This window comes from Dunckerocampus dactyliophorus, chromosome 14 (genome assembly GCF_027744805.1).
Source record: "Dunckerocampus dactyliophorus isolate RoL2022-P2 chromosome 14, RoL_Ddac_1.1, whole genome shotgun sequence".
NCBI classification, from domain to species: Eukaryota; Metazoa; Chordata; class Actinopteri; order Syngnathiformes; family Syngnathidae; genus Dunckerocampus; species Dunckerocampus dactyliophorus.
Genome location: NC_072832.1, coordinates 11,828,311 through 11,847,292, shown reverse-complemented (window position 1 = coordinate 11,847,292; position 18,982 = coordinate 11,828,311). Strand labels below are relative to the sequence as shown.

Genomic DNA, 18,982 nt, shown 5'->3' with positions numbered 1-18,982 from the left:
AAAACCTCCCATTTCCTCCAAATACAAGGAATGTAAGCCAGGTTGGACAACTGGGTTTTAAAAATCCCTTTGATTTTCTCTGAGTCTGACGGAGTGAACCAGAGGTATTTCTGCTTGGATGAGTTTCGCTGCAAAGTGGGAGATGAGAGGACGGCTTTGGATGTTGCTTGAAGAGGCAGATAGAGAGAAACTGTGCCTGGCTCCCATTATGCAAACACACACATTGATACACACACAGATGTAGCTATAGACGCTCTGAGTCATGTGACACTATGTGCTGCCTTTAAAATGACACACACAGTATTAGTTAGTACACGTGAAGGCGTATGTACAGTGCGGCTGCAACTTGTGTATGTATGTGCCATGATTGCACCTTCGTGAGCAAGCAAAAGCAAGCATCCGATGTGATGAAAGGCTTTTGTCATCTCCTCTGAGCGCATCAGATCTCCCAGTGGAGTCAGTGACAGCCTTTTTTCCGATTGTATAACACGGAATAAAAGGCTACAGTGCATTCATCTAAGCGTGCTTTGGGAAACATGGGGAGTCTCAGCGACTGTCACATGCTATCACGTTATTACCACTCATCAACGCTGTTTGAGTCTTTGTTCCCCCCTTCCCCTTATTGTGTCAGTCACTCACTCACTCCTTTTCTCCCTTTATTCCTTCCTTCCTTCCTTCTTTTAGCCTTAACTTGCCCATTAATCAAGACAATTTGAAAGAGGTGTGAACAGAATCGAGCTAATCATCTAAAAGTCAAAATAGTATACCTACAGGTGCTCTTAAAGCGAGGTAAACGAATGATCAATGGAAGAGACGGGCACATACAACCATGAAACAATACATACTCTTGTGGTGCCCCTTACAGGTTGTGGTCAAAATGCTTCGGAAGACCTGCGGGCATGCATGTAATGCACATATCCTCAAAGTTTTAGAATCATTAGACAAAAGGTTAATGAATAAATGGCAACGAGTTGCTAAGTCTCGCCCATGACATGTTCCTTGCTAGCAGCCATGTTTTTCAGCTAATCTTATTTAAACTCTACAGACATGTGCTTGTCAGGGCAATGAGTGCGGATGCGGAATTTTAGGAAGATTCGGCCTAAAGTTCCACTCGAGCACATCGAGTTGTGACACAAATTTTGTGCTTAATAAAAGATGCACCATGTGGTCTATTTGTCAGAAATATACTGTAATAGCACAAGCAACATGTTCACAGGTTGGACTTGGAGTTTGGGTTTCTTTAGTTTCCTGTTTGGGACTTATTTCGTATACACATTTCCTGTTTGGTACTATAGGCGGCACCTTCACTTTTAGCCTTGTGAACGCAGCTGGGTTTGATGAGCAGTCTGTGCTTCTATTTAGTTCCGATGGGTTTACAGCAGGGGTGTCAAACTTGTGCCATGGAGGGCCGAGACACTGCAGATTTTCTTTCCAGCCGGTCACTAAAGCAGGTGAACAAACACCTCCATCAATTTGGGGGAAGGAGCTCATCAACTAAATCACCTGCTGAAGAAACTGGTTGGAGAGAAAGCCTGCAGTGTCTCGGCCCTCTATTGACACATGTGGTCTACAGCTCTTTGCCGGTTATTATTGTGAATGTTCCGACCCATTCCTGCAGCTTGTGCTTGTGCCATGAGGACTCCTGGCGTTCCGTGCACTCCGCTGAGCCGCCCGTTGCTGTTCCTGCGGCCAAGCTTCTAAGCTCCCTTTGTGTGATTCCTACACTCACTTTTTGGTTAACACTTTGAACTGCCTTTTTCTGTCTTCCTGCCGTGACTTGCTCACCTGTGAGCTGTCAGTCCCTTGTTTGGAAGTTTGACTTTTGCCTACCTTATCCTTTTAAACCCATTTCTACGGTGCCTTCTGTTGTTTTTTTTAACCCATGTTTTTAGCCGTCTATCTTTTTGGGAAGCAACATTTTTTGTATCCTGTTGGGGTTTTTTCCTGTGTGCTGCATTTAATTAAAGACGTTATTAATCAGAATCAAATTTAATGACTTTTGGATTGTAGTGTATATTGTCACATTTGGTAAATGGCATAGAAATAGACTACATTTATTAGTTCAGATTTACAACACAGTATATTAAGGCCAAAATACTGTATATTTAAGCAACCATGTCAAGAAAGAAACATACATTGTGACAAGGTAGTTACTGTATGTATTTGCACATGTCCATGCCTGTGATATATGACTGAACGTGTTCACAGATGTGCTTGAAGTGCATTCTCATATCTGCCAAAGCTGACTGAAAGGGTGTGATCCAGCCAGTGCGCTTTCTGCTGATCACATCACTAACACACTGTGGTCTTCTCATTTCCCTGCCCTGAGGGAAAGCCTTGTGAAATCAACACAGACTTCATTTCACTCCTCACAGGGTTGCTGCAGCCTCTCATATCCTCTGTCAACATATTACGTGTGTGTGATACAAGTGTGTGCGCAGTGCAGCTTTACCGCTTCCACAGCAGCAGGGGGCAAGGAAGAGGGTGCTTGTATTACAGACATGTGGTTGTGGGTGCATGGAATCAGGAGAATAGAGTGTATTAACAGCCATGTAAACAAATGTCAGTCGCAAAGTCAGTGAAACAGTCGGAGAGAACACAATAGCCCCTGCAGAGCTGAGGGCTGGTTTCATATTGTAAGCACTGGGGCTGACCCGAGAAAGAGAAATGATAGAAACCAGCTTGTGGGCAGTCACCCAGGTCATATTAGTAGAGAAGCGTAACCAGAATCGATGTCAGTGTCGTTGTATTATCTACATACAACCACAGCTGCCTCACTGCCTCCATTCTTGCAAAGGCAATCAAGAGCTACCGTGTTCAAGATGAAAGGTTTTACTTTCATATGTTCTAGTTAAATGGTTGCCTTGTGTTTGGAATAACATACACTGGCATGTGTTCTTTAAAACAGTGGTTCTGTGGTTAATAATGTACATTTATTTAAATTGTATGTGTAAAAAGTCTGTTTGCAACAATTATGTGGCTGCCTAGAGGGCGCTAACTTTAGGACATGTTGCAAGCATTATATCCCGCCATCTTCCTGCTCTGAGCATGTAAGCTGCGCCCCAGGTAACACGCACATGCGCAGGAGCCTTTGCAAAGCGCTGGCGACGTCATTTTGAGGCAGTTGCAAACAGTCCCTTCAATGAAACGTCAAAATGAAGTTTGAATTTGAGGTGCTGCAAAATAACAAGGCGTAACTGCACAAAACAAGCTTCATGATCTGTTTGGCAAAAATACATTTTTATCCACGAATGCAAAAATGATTTGACAAAAAAGTGTGTTTAAAGGTTTTCAGTACATGTTATACCTGGGGAGCATTTGCACATGGACCTGGATGAGGGGTGAAACAAGAAGTTAAAACTCAAGCGAGTCCATTTGTTCTGATTCAGCACTCAGTAGGTAAGTTTAATAATAATAATAATAATAATAATAGGAGGACCATTTCTTCAGTAGACCACCCCTCTGCTTGGGTCAATGGATCGACTTGGGCATTACAGTTGTTCCTTGTAATATCCTGGTTCGATGATCTCTCCCTTGCTCTATCGCGGTTTTTCAACAACTAACTAATTAATAAATGATCACTGTTTTGAGGTTCACTATGGTGTATTATTAGTCAAACAATATTGGAAGACAAAGGTGTATTTAGTATTCTGGACACTAGGCGTCAGTTATTGAGACCTGACATTAGATTACCTTCACACTGCATGGAGTCAGCCATGGCATGTCTGACATGATAGAGTGAAAATACGTTCTCCTCCCATTCCGTGTGGAAGTGGTAGGTTTTTGGCTTCTTTGTCCTTCTTAGAGAAATTGGAGGCTAACGTTAGCTCGAGGCTAAAGTTAGCTCGCTAGCTTGCTAATGGTTAAAGCCATGGCTGTCTCTTGTGGCCTTTGCCTTTGCATTGCATTCCATCCCGTAGCCTGCAGCTGAGCAATGCAGTGTAAAGAATAATAGGAGTGCAAAGGTGACTACAGGGGTGTTATTTCATGTCTTCAGAGCTCTAATAATGGCAAAGATTGTATTTAGAAGGTCATAAACAGGTTTTCTATGCTCTAACTACAAAAATGTTCCATTTATTAATTATAATCCTACTTTGTGGAAATTCACTTATTGCGGTCGGATCTGGAACTAATTAACTGTGATAAACGAGGGATGGCTTTAAACAATACTGTCACACTATACCTGGTAGTCTTCATTTTCCCCGCGCAACACAATGTGAGCTTTTGCTTTATGCTGTGCGCTTCTCTAGTAGATATGTAGCTTTGTGTCGTAAAGACAGCACCTTAAGTCCACTCTCAACGTCCTTCCCCTCCTGTCCAAGTTCGACAGTGTCGTCCATAAACATGGCTTAACCTCATGGTGGCGTAGCAGGCAAATCGGAACCAACGCAAGCTGCGTTAGGTCATTACTCTTTTTTTTTTTTTTTTTTTTTTTTAAGCAAAGACCCCGCAACGCCCCTCAAAACGACTCCGCAATCCACCTTTGGGTTGGAACCTACCAGTTGAGAATCACTCCTTTAAAGCAATGGAAGCGCTGATGGCCCTCAAAGCAAGCTCACAGTAGATTCATTGGATTTTATGCATGTGCTTGAGCTCTGTTCGATTTTGTCGCTTTTTGGTTTGTTATCTTCAATGCTTCCAAATAAGTCTCAGAAACGATTGCTCAATTTTGACAGTTCAATGTACCAGGAAGAACGATACACAGCTGCGGGGACTTGTCTTCCACACGGGGGCAGGAGCGAGTCCGAGTCACTTCAGGTCAGATGTAGCTTTTTATAGCTCCGCCAACCCGCGCGCAGGCGGGCAGGCCAATCCTGACGTATGTCAATATGTGTGTGACGCAGAGGTCTTGGTTGGTTGGCGCTGATTAATCCTAAATGTGCCAAGGGTTGTGATAGAAGAATGCAAGTGAGTGAGAGATAGTGTGACCAGAGTAGACTGACTGCTGTAACTAACATGTGCCAAGAGAGGCCTATATGTAACTACATCATAGCCCACCCCTGCTGGAAAACAGTTAAGTTATAATATTATATTTTCTCAAATAGCGGCCATCCATGAGGTGCATCGGTTTGTCATCTTAAAACAAATAAGCACCTCCTGCTTCCCTTTTCCCATCCCAAAAAAACCCCAAAAGCCGTGACTGTAATGACCTTGGTATTGTTGACATACAGGCATTAAAGAGCTAACTGCTGAGGCCATTTGAACCGAGTTGCTAATCCTGACCAGCAGCACCTCCCGAAACACATTAACAGTCCCATATGAATAGTGTGAAAAGTGTGGGGTCTTACCATATGTCGTAAACTGAGCATTTTTGAAAACATGAGCTTATGTTATTTTATGGACGCCTTACACACTCTGCGACGTTGTGTGCGTTGTGTTCTTGATAGCTATTCACATTCAGATTTGTTTCTCCCAGTCTGCCCCATTTTACTGAGTTTCTCCATTTTGTTTTGATTTAACCTCCAGTTTCATTTGACATACAATGTAATATATGTAGCCGAGTGAAATAATGAAGTTATTATACTTCTACAGTGAAGCTGCAATTAATCCCCTTTTTGCCTCATGTGGATTCAAGTGTTTCTCCGGGTACTCCGGTTTCCTCCCACCTTCCAAAAACATGCATGTTAGGTTAATTGGAGACTCTAAATTGTCCATAGGTATGAATGTGAGTGTGAATGGTTGTTTGTCTATATGTGCCCTGCGATTGGCTGGCGACCAGTCCAGGATGTACCCCGCCTCTCACCCAAAGTCAGCTGGGATAGGCTCCAGCATACCCCTGCGACCCTAGTGAGAAAAAGCAGTAAAGAAAAGGGATGGATGGATATGTTTACAAAGTGCCCAGCGAGTGGCACTGTTAAGTAGTATGGTAGTCTACCCTCAGGTGAGTCGTCACTCGCACATGTGACGTCACCACTACACGAGAGCCAACGGTCACACAGCAGCTGGCAGAATAACGGTGCGTGCACGTGGAAAATATGTCTTTAAATAGGTAATGTGACCTAAATCTAATTCTTTTTTGGCAATGCGGCAATAAGCCTAATGCTTTCTTCCATCCATCCATCCATTTTCTATACCGCTTCATCCTCATTAGGGTCGCGGGGGCATGCTGGAGCCTATCCCAGCTGACTTCGGGCGACAGGCAGGGTACACCCTGGACTGGTCGCCTAATGCTTTCTTTTGTTTACCTATTCTTTTACAATTTATTTGTTCAGACGGGAGACATAGTGTCGAGTGTTCCTTGGGAGCGTGTCCGCTTCAATCTGGACAGGCTGTCGGCCATTTTCAAGTGTGCTGATGTAATAAACAGAGTATGAATTGAATGTGATACGTTTTCAGAGTATTGTTTACACAAAGTGGTATGTTTTGTGAAAATCTGATTGCCTATTTATGGTGCTTTGTCTGTGCTTGTATGATAGGACCACTATTATAAGCCCACTGTCATTACTTTTCATTTCCATGGGAGGTTGTCAAATTGTGTTCCATTCCGAAAGAAGCCTTGATTAATCTGAGAAACTGTGATTTAAGTTTATGGACACGTAAAGCTATTTCTCTGAACCAGACAAGACAAGAAACTGTATTTTTTTTGAATGCTTGAAAGACACAAATGTTTTTTTAATACGCCAAATCAAACCAAATTTAATGCTGCTCTCATTCCCAGGACAGTCGAGAAATAAACTGCACATTCATTTTTGGGAGCTGTTTGTGTCGGGCTCATTCTTCTACTCTTGGCCACATTTATTTATTTTCATATGTAAATACAATTTTTTATTAGTGAAAAAAATGTTTTGTATAACATTTTATGTAAATCTGTAATAGGGACCACACGGTGGACAAGTGGTTATCGTGTTGGTGTAGTCAGGAGATTGACGGTTCAAATATCTTTTGGGGCATCTCTGTATGGAGTTTGCATGTCCTCTCCGTGCACACGTGCATTTTATTCTACTCCAGCTTCTTCGCACATTCCAAGAATATGCATTTTATGGTAATTTGGCTACATTATCCACAGGTGTGAATAGGAATATACACAACTGATCAAAATTTTAAGACCAGTTGAAAAAATGTACTTTTGTCACTGGAGGTTCTATATTAAGTAGGTCTTTAAAATGCAACAAAGTTTAACAAGTTTAAGACCACAGGCTTTAAAAGCCAAAATCTTGGCAAAAATGTGGATTGAATGTCAGGTATTCACACTGTCATGATCTCTTGATGGCAAATGCAAAAAAGCTTTCTCTCTATGAACGCGGTCCAATCACTGAGCTGCATAAGCAAGGCCTCTCTCGGTGCGCCATTGCTGTTGAGGCTGGACGCAGTAAGAAAGTATTTTTTAACTTAACAAAACACATTCCAAAAACTTGCATGTTAGGTTAATAGGCGACTCTAAATTGTCCATCAGTATGAATGTGTGAGTGAGTGTTAGTTTGTCTATATGTGCCCTGCGATTGGCTGGCGACCAGTCCAGGGTGTACCCCGCCTCTCACCCAAAGTCAGCTGGGATAGGCTCCAGCATACCCCTGCGACCCTAGTGAGGATAAGCGGCATAGAAAATAGATGGATGGACAATTTATAATAATTTTGCATACTTTTTCCAGTGCAAAATTCTTACAATTTTTTAACTGGTCTTAAAATTTTGATCAGTAGTGTATGTAAATAAATAAGCAGTTGTCCCTCACACCTTTGCGGTTCGAATTTCGCAGCTTCACTCTCATGGTTTTTCAAAAATATATTAATAAATTATGCCGTTTCGCGGTTGAATGCAGCCTACTGTTAGTCCAAAAATAAGCATATTGAAGCAAATGTTATGTATTTTTGCCTACATTAAGCATTTTCAAGCATAAAAATGGCTAAATGCACTGAAATACAAATATACTGTAAGGCATTCAGAAGACGCATTCAAAGCCGCTGTAAATGATAAGAAGTATTCTACACTGGTCACTAGGTGTCAGTAACGTTACTGTAATGTTCGGTGAGACACTCAAACGCCAGACTTGATCGCCGGTACAAAAGGCTTTTTTTTTTTTGCAGGTTTGAGTTTGCTCACAACAGGCACAATAATCCGGAATTAAAATCCCTAACGAAAACACAGTCTATTGTTGCTGCAGTAACCCAGGACAAGTTCAAACTCAACTCTGAATCCCTGATGTCACTTCCCTTCCCTTCGGGAACTCTTTTATAGCAGCACACACAAGCATGAGTCTTATTTATGTGTTCAATGGCTTATTTATTCTTATTATGTTTACTAGATTGGGTAATACGAGTGTACAGGTGGCTACAGGGGTGTTATTTCATTGTCTAGAGGGCTCTAATCATGTTAAAAACTGCAATAAGAAAGTCGTAAACAGGTTTTCTATGCTGTCATTACAAGAATATTTGAGTAATAAATAAGGAATCAAACTTCGCGGAACTTATTACAGTCGGGTGTGGAACCAATTAACCGCAATAAGCGGTTATTATTCCCTTTGCCCCCCTCTCTGTTGATCAAATAAAGAACCCAGAGACTATATAAATAAATACAGTATAATATAGTGCCAATAATTTTATGGTTCATACTAAATTATTGTGAGACAGGATAGCATATTTAAGATGAAAGAACAAAAGATAACTTAATTCCACATTTCCAGTTCAAAATATAAACCATCAAGATATACCATTATATTTATTAAAGCTACATGACAACATAATAAGAGAGCTCGATAATGCAGGAAATTGAGGATGAGTGGCTGAAGTGGCATGAAAACAAGGAGAGGAGCAAGTGAGAACGAGTGAGGACCAGAGAAGAAGATAACAGGGAGCATCCATGTGATGTGACACATCAAAAGCTCAGTGATGTCAGAAGATCCGGGAATGTCTCAGGTGTACGGTTGATGCATTGCAAAAACGACCTGATTGTCTTACTCCGATCATGTGGATGATGAGATGTTCTCTAGGACAGCTGCTGCCATTCTTTGTTAGGAATAAATGTCTTCCAATATTCTGCAATCACACCAATCAGCATCTCTTTGTCCTCAGAACCACAGCGTTCCCAATCACAGCCCAGATAGTGTCATAATTACATTCACATTCAGATTTGTTCGAAGAGCGAAAGTTGTCAGTGTGATTACATGTGGACATGTAAATAATGTGAGAGACTGGAGTAAGTGTGGACAAATGGGCAGGACGTCATTTGGCCCTTGGACGATAATGGGAGTAATATCCTTTCCTGGCAGCAGTACCTACTTCAGCAGGCAAAGGTCAAATGCTGGCAAAAAAGCACCTGGCCTGGCCTTATGGCACGTGAAGTGGTGGCATTTCATTGTAGCAAGCAGGATCCTTTTTCATCCCCATTAATTTTGAATGGCTTATCTCATACATTACTTTATAGAACAATACAACCATTGTAATGTCTATGTGAACATCGAGATTGTTATTTTGTTTCTTTACCACTGCCGCTTATGCTGCAATGTATTTAGAAGGGCCACTGACAGCTCTTGTAAGTGGCTGGAGTGATAACTAGAGAACAACAGCTCCAGATTCTCATCTCAGAGCACTAATATGATGAGGCAGACGCTGGGTACACGAGGGCAGGCAATATAATTAAGGTCTCTCCACACAATGTAATCTTTCAGGAAGGAGCTCGGGCGAGTGGGACAGATGATGGGAGCACACGGGGAACAAAACACTCTCCATCTGGGAGAAGCGAGACGCAGGCCTGAGAGCTGCTATTCCGTTGGGGAGGTGTGGGGTGAAAAGTAAGGTAAATGGGAGGTAATGCAAGGCTGGTAAAGCCAGACAGCCTCAGCTCAGTGGCTCCCAAGCTATTCAACTCAATCCTCCATGGAGCCCCCATCAGAACTTGTAACGCCTTCTGCCCTCGCCAAGAAATAATGCTGCTCCCGGGGATGGGAGGGTGAGCGAGAGAGCCGTAAAATAAAATTGGAACAGAAGATAACAGATGTTTATCTCACATATAGAACTGAGGCGCTCTAACCAAGGATTATCAGTGGTTGAAATGCATTGCTAAATTTGGCTCTTTCCAAATGAATATGCAGCTGAGGCCCTGTCATTTAAATCTGATATTAAAGTCTCATCGGAATATCAACAATTATGTTTTAAACATCGGTTGGTGCTCCACTGACAAGTGCTGAAAGTATTCCCAACCTTTTAAGGAAATCTATAAACACTTGTTTAACAAACTGTCAGCATAAATTCTCACTGTTAATCTCCCAGAGGGTACTGTGGGTGTATTGAAATACATATGAAGGTGTCAGAGACAACAAGATGCTGCAGATATTTCTTGGCATGCACACTGGAGCAGAGCGACCCAGCTCATCTCAAACGTTCAGTTTGGTGAGTGGAAACATACAATAAATAAAACATCTTCAAAAAGAGGAGAAGCGTTTTACAGTGGCACCTCAACTCTCTTGCATCATTGGGAGTTCAACCCAAATATTGGTGGTAAAAATATGCCTTTAACATTTTGGACATTGATGTCATAATGTGTTGCATTAGCATATCATGCAAGAATTCAGAACGGCTTTCTGAACCTCAGTTTAATGAGAAAAATGAGATGATGATAAGGATTGAAGCCATGGAGATGACTGGGCAGCGCTGTTAGCTCTGTTTACGGCCATTACTGGTTTATTTCGGTTATACAGTGGATCCTCCGCCTATTCGCGATTCAGCATTCGCGACGCCGCAAATTTTCAGATTTCTCATCGAAGTGTTATTTTTTTTATTTGTGGGAAATCCGTCCCTCATGTGCTTTTAATATCCATAATTAGGAATGTGGCAGCGGGTAGTTTGGTAGAAACCCATCTGATTTCTCCTAAACTGATGATAATCTGTAATTATATGGTGAAGAATTACATAAAGTCAGCACAGTATGTCCTGTAACTGCATTAAAAGGCACAGTGTGGCAAGTCTGCGTCTGAGAATAAAAGGCCACTCCAAAACGTGCTGCCACACAGCACAATGCCACAGATGTCGCAAGTGTTGAGGGAGTGTGCAATAGGCAAGCGGACTACAAGAATGTCCGCCAGAGCTGTCGCCCGTGAATTAAATGTTCATTTCTCTACCATAAACCCAAAAGCATATCTGAATATTTGGCAGTCCAGCCAACACGGAACCACAGAGTGTTGTACATCGTATGTAACCACACCAGCCCAGAACCTCCACATCCAGCATCTTCACCCTTCATGATCATCTGAAACCAGACACCCAGACAGCTGTCGCAACCATCCGTTTGCATGACAAAGAATTCAGTACAAACTGTCAGAAACCGTCTCAGGGAAGCTCATCTGCATACTTGTGGTCTTCATTGGCACTGGCACTTTGGAGAGGTGTTCTCTTCACGGATGAAACTCAGTGTACAAGGCAGGGCAGGTACCACTGTACAGGTATATTAGTATGTAAACGTTTATTCCCACATAGTCCTTGTGGTTACACTGTGTGTTCCACATGTGCTACACAAGGTTCAGGACCTCCTGTTGGTTTGTGGTGCGTGAGTCAGGGTGTAAATGTCAAGCTCAAGCAGATTGATGTTATGTGCAGTAGCACCTAGACACAGCGGCATAACCCAGGCTTGATTAGGGTGTCAAAAATAGACATTTTTATGGGCGTCTCAATTAGTGTTTTTAGCGTGGGTGGTCTCAAAACAAACAGCGGGGATCTACTGTATTTCTAGTTCATGTTTTCTTTGTTCCCCTTCCTGCTTGTTCTGAGCAAAGAACTTTGTTTTCGATCTTATCTGACTTGTGTTGAGCCTTGACCTCTTTACCGTTTACGTGCTGTTTGACTAGAAAGAGAACTGACTTAAACATGTACAGTATGCTGTGTACACTGCCTACACAGTTCCTGAGGAGTCAAATCTGGACAATCTAGCGTTGCCCTGAATCGAGTACTGCCATTGAGCACAATTAGCAGTTAAAACTAGTGCTGTCAAATGATTACATTTTTAAATCAGATTAATCATGGGTTTCAACTGAATTAATCATGATTAATCAACATTTGAAATGATGTCTGAAATATGCCCATTTTTACTGTATTTTATTGAAAGAAAGATAAATGAATTATATATATTTGCATGTATTAACAGCTCCAAATGAACTAAAAATTTCAAAAAAGATAAAAGATACCACAAGTCTTACAATGTCTATGTACCTAAAACTAGTTTCTTTAATAGTAGCCGGACTATTGAATCACACTTTAACCGTGTTATTGTCAGCAATGAGGAGTTGCGTTCAAACACACCATGTCATTTAAGTCGATTTCACATTGAGTGAATTTTCTGAGCATACTTAAATGCCTCAAATTGTACTTGCTCATCTAGAGTTACAAAGTGAGTCATAAGAATATTCAGTTATTGCTTTTCTTTGTCTCTCTTTATTCAGACGCATAATAAAGACGTTCTTGTGATGTTCAGAGTGTCCCTGAATGCATCTCGCAGTGGTGTAGTGACAATAAGGAAGTGTTGTTCCGACGACGAAGGGACAAAAGACAAGTTGGAAATACATATTTGTTGTTGGAATTGCACCGCTGTTGCTGTGTTCAGGTTAGATTGAAGTTATTAAAGAGCGTCAGACTCTGTGAGACTCTGTGGAGAGCTACGCTGTGCTGCCGTCTGTTGTCATAACACTGAGATGTGGCTCGCCATAAGGTGTATGCGTTAAATGCGCCAAAAAATGTAACGACATTCATGAAATAAAGTAGTTACCGCCGTTAACGCACTATTTTTGACAGCCCCAGTTAAAACACTTACCTTGAAAGACAGCAGACATCTTCTTCTTGTAGATGGTAAAGTCAGTTTCAAGGAAGACACAGAAAATAACTCGCGTGATCTGCATGGAAAGAAGAGAAGGAAAAACAATCAATTGTAAACTTAGTGTGTTCAATAATAGAGTAACCAACCGGAACATTTTGGTTATTAAAACTTTGTGCATTAGCAAGACGCAATCAGCTTCGTTCAGGAGTCTGATTAGGTACTAGCCCTATCGAGACCGCATGAATTAGTCATCGGAGATCGCTTTGAGCAAATACTACAGCGCATAACAGGAATTAGCATTAGTGAATGGGTGCATGTTACAGCACAGCAATATCCTTCAAGACAACAAACGGAATAAGCAATTTAGAGTGCTTTCACTGAGCATGCAATTTACAAAATTAAAATGGCAACTTCATTTTTTTTAATGTCACTTCTGGGTGTAATAAAGCCATAATTACATTGATATTGCTATCTTTAAAAAAGTACAGCGGCCTGAACAATTTCACTAAAAAGAAAGTTAAACAAGCGTCTGTTTCACGTTTGTATTTTAAAATTTGCACCTGTGTTATAAATGGCCAAATGAAAAAAAACATTGCAAGGACACAAATAAAAGAAAATGATTGAGCTATAAAGTCAATATAATAAAATGCTGACTGCCAGTGATCCTACATTATCACTAGTAAGAAGGAGAAGTTGACCTAGAGTGGAAAAATTATGCTCAGTCAGGGAGAAAAAATGGGATAATTGAACTCTAAACGCCAACCACAAGGCAAATAGAGTTGTTTCATTGACAAACAAAACCTAAAACAGCAGCATATACTGTAATACAGTGCCATCAATATTGCTGCCTTTGGGGGTCTCAGTCCCCAACAATGAAAAGCTGATATTTACGAGATGAAAAATAGCAATTTTATACAACAGCCGTAAGAGTAGCATAATAGCTACTATTATGGCTATTGGGTGGTACTGCTATGGAAGAAGAAAGGGAGCTTACTACCTTTAGTTCCATTCTGGACCCTGCTAACAAGGAACGGTTTCAAAGAGACCCCCTTCTGGTTTCCAAACAAACATAGATCCATAAATAGTTTATGATCAGGGCTTTGTAGTAAATGTTAGGGGTCACCTCAGGATGGGAACGTTTTACTTTGCTAGATGTCTAGAGGGGGCTTGTTCATAAAATGAAATGAATAATAAATGACAATTCTAACATTGAGAGGCAAAACAAGCTATTGGAGTTGCACAGTCACTAACAAACAACGTGTGAAAAGTGATAATATGCCATCATAACGCATATGACGATGCGCTGTATGGACAATGCCGCAGGACAGAAGCTCCCCAGGAAGTTCCATTAGTCTTTTATGGAGCTTGGTTCTCAAAGTGATTGCCCACTGTGAAACAGTACAAATCATGAAACCCGACCTTATGGCAAATCACAAAGACATGCTGCTACGAGCCCATGCTTACTGTCTGTAATGAGATATTCTGTTCGTTACTTAACCTATTCATCTGGTTCACTTCAGTCCAGATAGACCCAGTGGCACAGATAAGGAAATAAACTTGAGGATGACAAAACACACCACAAGAGAATGTGTTGCATTGTAAATTAAATAACTGCAAAATTTAACTGTACAAAAATGTACAGTTAGTGCAGTGCTTCTCAAATATGAACTGTCAGGGGGAGTGTGAGAGGCAGGGAGGACTGTCAACATTCGTGCAGGCCTGCCAACATGTATGAATTAGTCGTACTGAGCGTGCAATTTGACTCTTAAATAAGCTTGTATGCGTCACTGCTCTCCATTTTGTTGCATTTCACTGGTTTCGGTTTTGAGGTCAGTCTGTACAGTACAGATAAATAAATAGATATTATCAGTTTCGCAATAGTATTTCAAATCCAGTGGTGGGCTAAAACATTTCTGTACCCCAGTGGGGGCATGACAGAAAATAACTGAGAAGCACTGAGTTACAGTGACCATATTTTGATGAGCAAAAACCAGGACAATTAGATCCACAAATGATACTGGAAGTTCACACAAAAGGTGCCTTATAGTTTCAATACATTTAAAGTACGCCTCCTCTGTATGGATAAAAAACTGTTATATTACAAAATACGACCTATAACCAACGACACAAAATTCCAAAGGAAAATTGGCACAAAAATGATTCCAAAAACAAAACGAGACAGGAGCCTGAGGTCAAATGCTTGTTAAGTTTTCGAACGTAACCAACATTTTTGGGAAAAATTGGGAATTTGAACCGCCGTTGTGCACGACGTCCCCGATTTTACGGGACTTCATCCCGGCAAGCGTCACAGGATGAATTCAGTGCATATGTTTTGCTTTTTCTTTGGCTTTATGGTAGCACAAATTCAAAAGCCGCCCACACAGTAGCCTCTCAGCAAAGTGCCCTAACGCCACTCGATTTAACGGCCCAATGAAAAACAGGACATTTTCATCACTTAAAAAAAAACAACAAAAAAAACACTTTTACTTAAAATGTCCTGCATAAAGTTTGATGATGGACACTATTTGGATTTACATTATTTTCGATGGGAGAAATTGTACTAGAATTTTAACAAATTGTAGTTCAACATGCATCAATGAAAAAACTATTTGGCATAAGGGGTTATTATATAGAAGCATGCTAATGACACCAGCTATGAGATCACATCACCACTATATCACTCTTTATGATATTAGCGTTATGATTGGACCATTTTATTTTACTGCATTAGTCTACTGATATCAGAAAAAAGATACTAATTAGGGTGAGAGTGGGCATAATTTAACTCAGCAATGAAGATTAGAAAACGCTATTATTTCACTTTAGATTTAAGACTGGAAAGAGGGGGACCAATACACGTGCGTGGAGGTAGGTACGTGTGTACCCCGCAACCATCAAGGTTATAAAAGTTAATGGAAGACTAATTAGAAAGCTGGGCTCCCTGCATGCCACCTTGCCTTGTCATTAGTCTTCCCTGATTGGAGCGTCTTTGCCAAAGTGTGAGCGCAACATGACTGGATCCCCTGGCTGCAAAAGGCAGGCACGGTCAGCTTGACAAGAGAAAAAAAAAAAAAGTATTTCACACAATAAGGTGAGAATCTGTACTTCATCACTTCAGTGTTGCAGTCTTAGGCCCGGAGGGCCGCAAGACCACATTTATGATCAGCTGAGGACGCCAGAGATATTACTGTTATCATGAGATGTTGAGTTCAAATACAGCTTCCTACCACTTGGTGGCAGCAATGCATCAGTCAGTTGCTTTATAAGCAGAAGAAGCCAGACGCAAACATGTAGTGAATGTTATGGAGAAATATTTAAAAGCATTTTAACGCTGAATCTGTTGCTGGCGACAGGATTTTCAATGATATTTTTAAACTACCGTAAGTCTTTTGAAACTACTGACCGCACTCCCCAGTGATTAAATGGATCAGCTCTGAGAAAACGAGGCTTTGATATACGTCAGTCTTTGTGATGAAGCAGTAGTAAGATGCATTTTATCGGACATCTGTGTTATGTCGTGTTTTTGCCGGGTTTTTCTTTGATTTCAAACATATTGAGGAGGTCACCCAGGAGGAACAACACCCAGCAGATTGGAGCATGGGGGGAAAATCATCTGAATCCCATACAGTGGAACCTCGGTTTTTAATTTGGCATTAAAAAAAAGAAACATAAAAAAACACAAACAAACAAAAAAAAAATAATTATAGTTTTACATACAGAAAACAGGCCAAAAATAAATGTAAAATTGATGGAACTTATTGTTGATGCAGACTTCTTTACCAAAGTGCTGGCACTCACAACTTTTTTTGGCCCCATGGCGGGTTTTTCAGCAGTTGCACTCAATAAAAAAAATGCATGGACAGTGAGTCATCAACACATAGGGTGCTTTGTTTGGGCACTTGAATTTGCGGAACAATACAGTACAGGGAAAAAAAAATACTTTATTAAGAGCAATATTGTAAGAAAGCCAAGACTGGATGACATTTTTGACAAAAAGTGAACGAAAACTGGGACGTACAATAACCAAGGTTTGACTGTAGTAAAGACTGTTAACAGCTTTACAGTTCCCGTTTCACCTCCTCTAGTTTGCTACTTCACTCAAATATTTCAGCTTCAATTAGGGTTGGGTACCTTTCACATTTGAACCGATACCGTATCAATACCTGGTACCTGGGAATTGGTACCAGTATTTAAAGATACCCGTTTTTGGTACTTTTGTGTGTGTTCTTCACTTCTTTAAAAAAAACAAAAACATTACAAACGCTGGGGGCCGTCATTATGGTCATTGAATTGCTTTGTGTGTAGAAGAAGACGAAGCTACTACATGCTTTTAGCTATATAGCTACCCTTGCAGAAGACGTCGGTCGAACAATTAATAGCATTTTCTACAGCTCTTTCGTGTTGTTGGTAATGTTTTAATGTGTGTTTAAATGACATCTGCTGAGGTTCTTGTGGTCGTCTGCTACATAGTGAATTATTTTTTTTAAATTGCTGGATTACATTCCAGTAACATCCAAAGTATATGTGGAAATTCCAGGCTTTCCATAGCAAATAAAGTATTAATAAAGCTGTCGGTTTTCAATGTTCTTTCTAACATACTTCTTACACTATCAACAGAAGTGTTATTGTTGTTGTACACTTACCGCTGATTAACCAAATATACATGCATGATATTCAGTCTATTCGAATTTCAAAATTTGTGAATTCAAAAATCTGTTTGATCTGTTTCTACACACCGGAATGCGTCCTGGCATTGTGACATTTATTACACAAGTGGGTTTTATTGTATCCATGTACTTAAAAGGTAAGGCTTATTTCAGCTTTTGTAGCTTTACTTTGACTCCTTGTTGGTGTACACATTGCCCCCTCCTTCTTAGCTTGTGAATCGAATGCCACCATGACACTCCACGAAGACTGTTATTTAGGTACCGAAACATGGTACCTTTTGATTTTGTGTGAATTGGCGCTCGGTAGTGCAGACAAAATTCGGTCTGTGCCTATAAAAGCACCGAATTCCGCACAATACTGCACAAGACGATTTCTTAGTGGCTTTTTCCAATGTATTTTGTCCTGGTGGTTTTCAACAGTGTGACATGGAATATTACCTTCTTTATTTATTTGTTTACTTACTTGCTTACATATTCAGTTATTTGAAGTAGTCTTGCTTTTCTTGTGATTGTAGACACTGTTACATTACTTTATTCCCCTGCTGCTGTTGTATTTTATTTGATATATATTTCTTAGGACATCTGCTGGTCAAGTGTATACTGGGAAGTGTCAGGAGTGCAACAGGGGAACTGCTTTTCGGTGTTCCACCAGGGAGAGAATACTGATCTGGAGAAATACTGGACCACAGTTCACATACTTGTTCATGTTCCATAGTGTTTTATAGTGCACATTTCACATCCAAAATCCTATACATAAAAAATACATCAGGATAGATGTACATTTTGGGTGCCTGACGTCATTAAGAACAGCTATGTGAAGGGCGGTAGTAACTAGGCAGAGCCAAGAGTGTGCGTAGTGTGGGCCAACGCGATCCACCGAAGCACTTTGAGGCCTTCAAAACTAAAGCGGCATCTACAAACATTCAACACACGGGGAAAGCCGGTGGACTTGTTCAAGAGAAACGCAAATGGGCTACAGATCTGTAAAGTCACTGGGGTTATCTGCGGTTTTAGCTTGTTACACTGTAAGTGGGTTTGGTTTAGTTATCGAGTACAAACCAAACCAAAATCAAAATCAAACATTGTTCAGATTTTATTGGGCCCTGGGCCACTTTGAACAGGGAAAGTTGGGCGCCTAGGTCAAAAAGGTCATAAACTCCTGTTATAAGCTGTACATAAACTCCAAATGTTGCGTTTACAGTCCAGCGTCTAGCAGCTAAGAGCATATTTACATGCATTAAAAAACAAACAAACCAAAGTGCATTTACCAAACTAAGTACAGACCTCCGACAAATGTTTTATTTTCATATAAAGTCTGTCACAACTAATGAAGCCTGAGCTGCGTTTACTTGCTCACTGTAGGAGCTAAAAATCTATTCTTAAGTTAGCTAAGCAGGTTTAACCAATGTTTTTTTCATTTAATTTTTTCATTTTTCTCCCTGAGGTCTTCTGGCAACTCCTTAGGCACGCCTGTCTCTCACGTTGAAAACTGGCCTGTATGTTCAAGTCAACTCCAAACTAATGTATTTCAATTGAATGATATGATGTACAAGTACACGATGTCCACATCGAGAGGCCA

At 40.7% G+C, this 18,982-nt stretch overlaps 1 protein-coding gene across 1 annotated transcript in view; it reads right to left on the bottom strand.

Annotated features, from left to right (window-relative positions):
* Positions 1-18,982, bottom strand: part of macrod2 (mono-ADP ribosylhydrolase 2) — a 497,420-nt gene that overhangs the window by 40,987 nt on the left and 437,451 nt on the right. Inside the window, exon 9 of the mRNA XM_054799427.1 lies at positions 12,734-12,812. Within this exon, the coding sequence (XP_054655402.1) occupies positions 12,734-12,812 (79 nt within the window). The remainder of the gene's footprint in view (positions 1-12,733; positions 12,813-18,982) is intronic.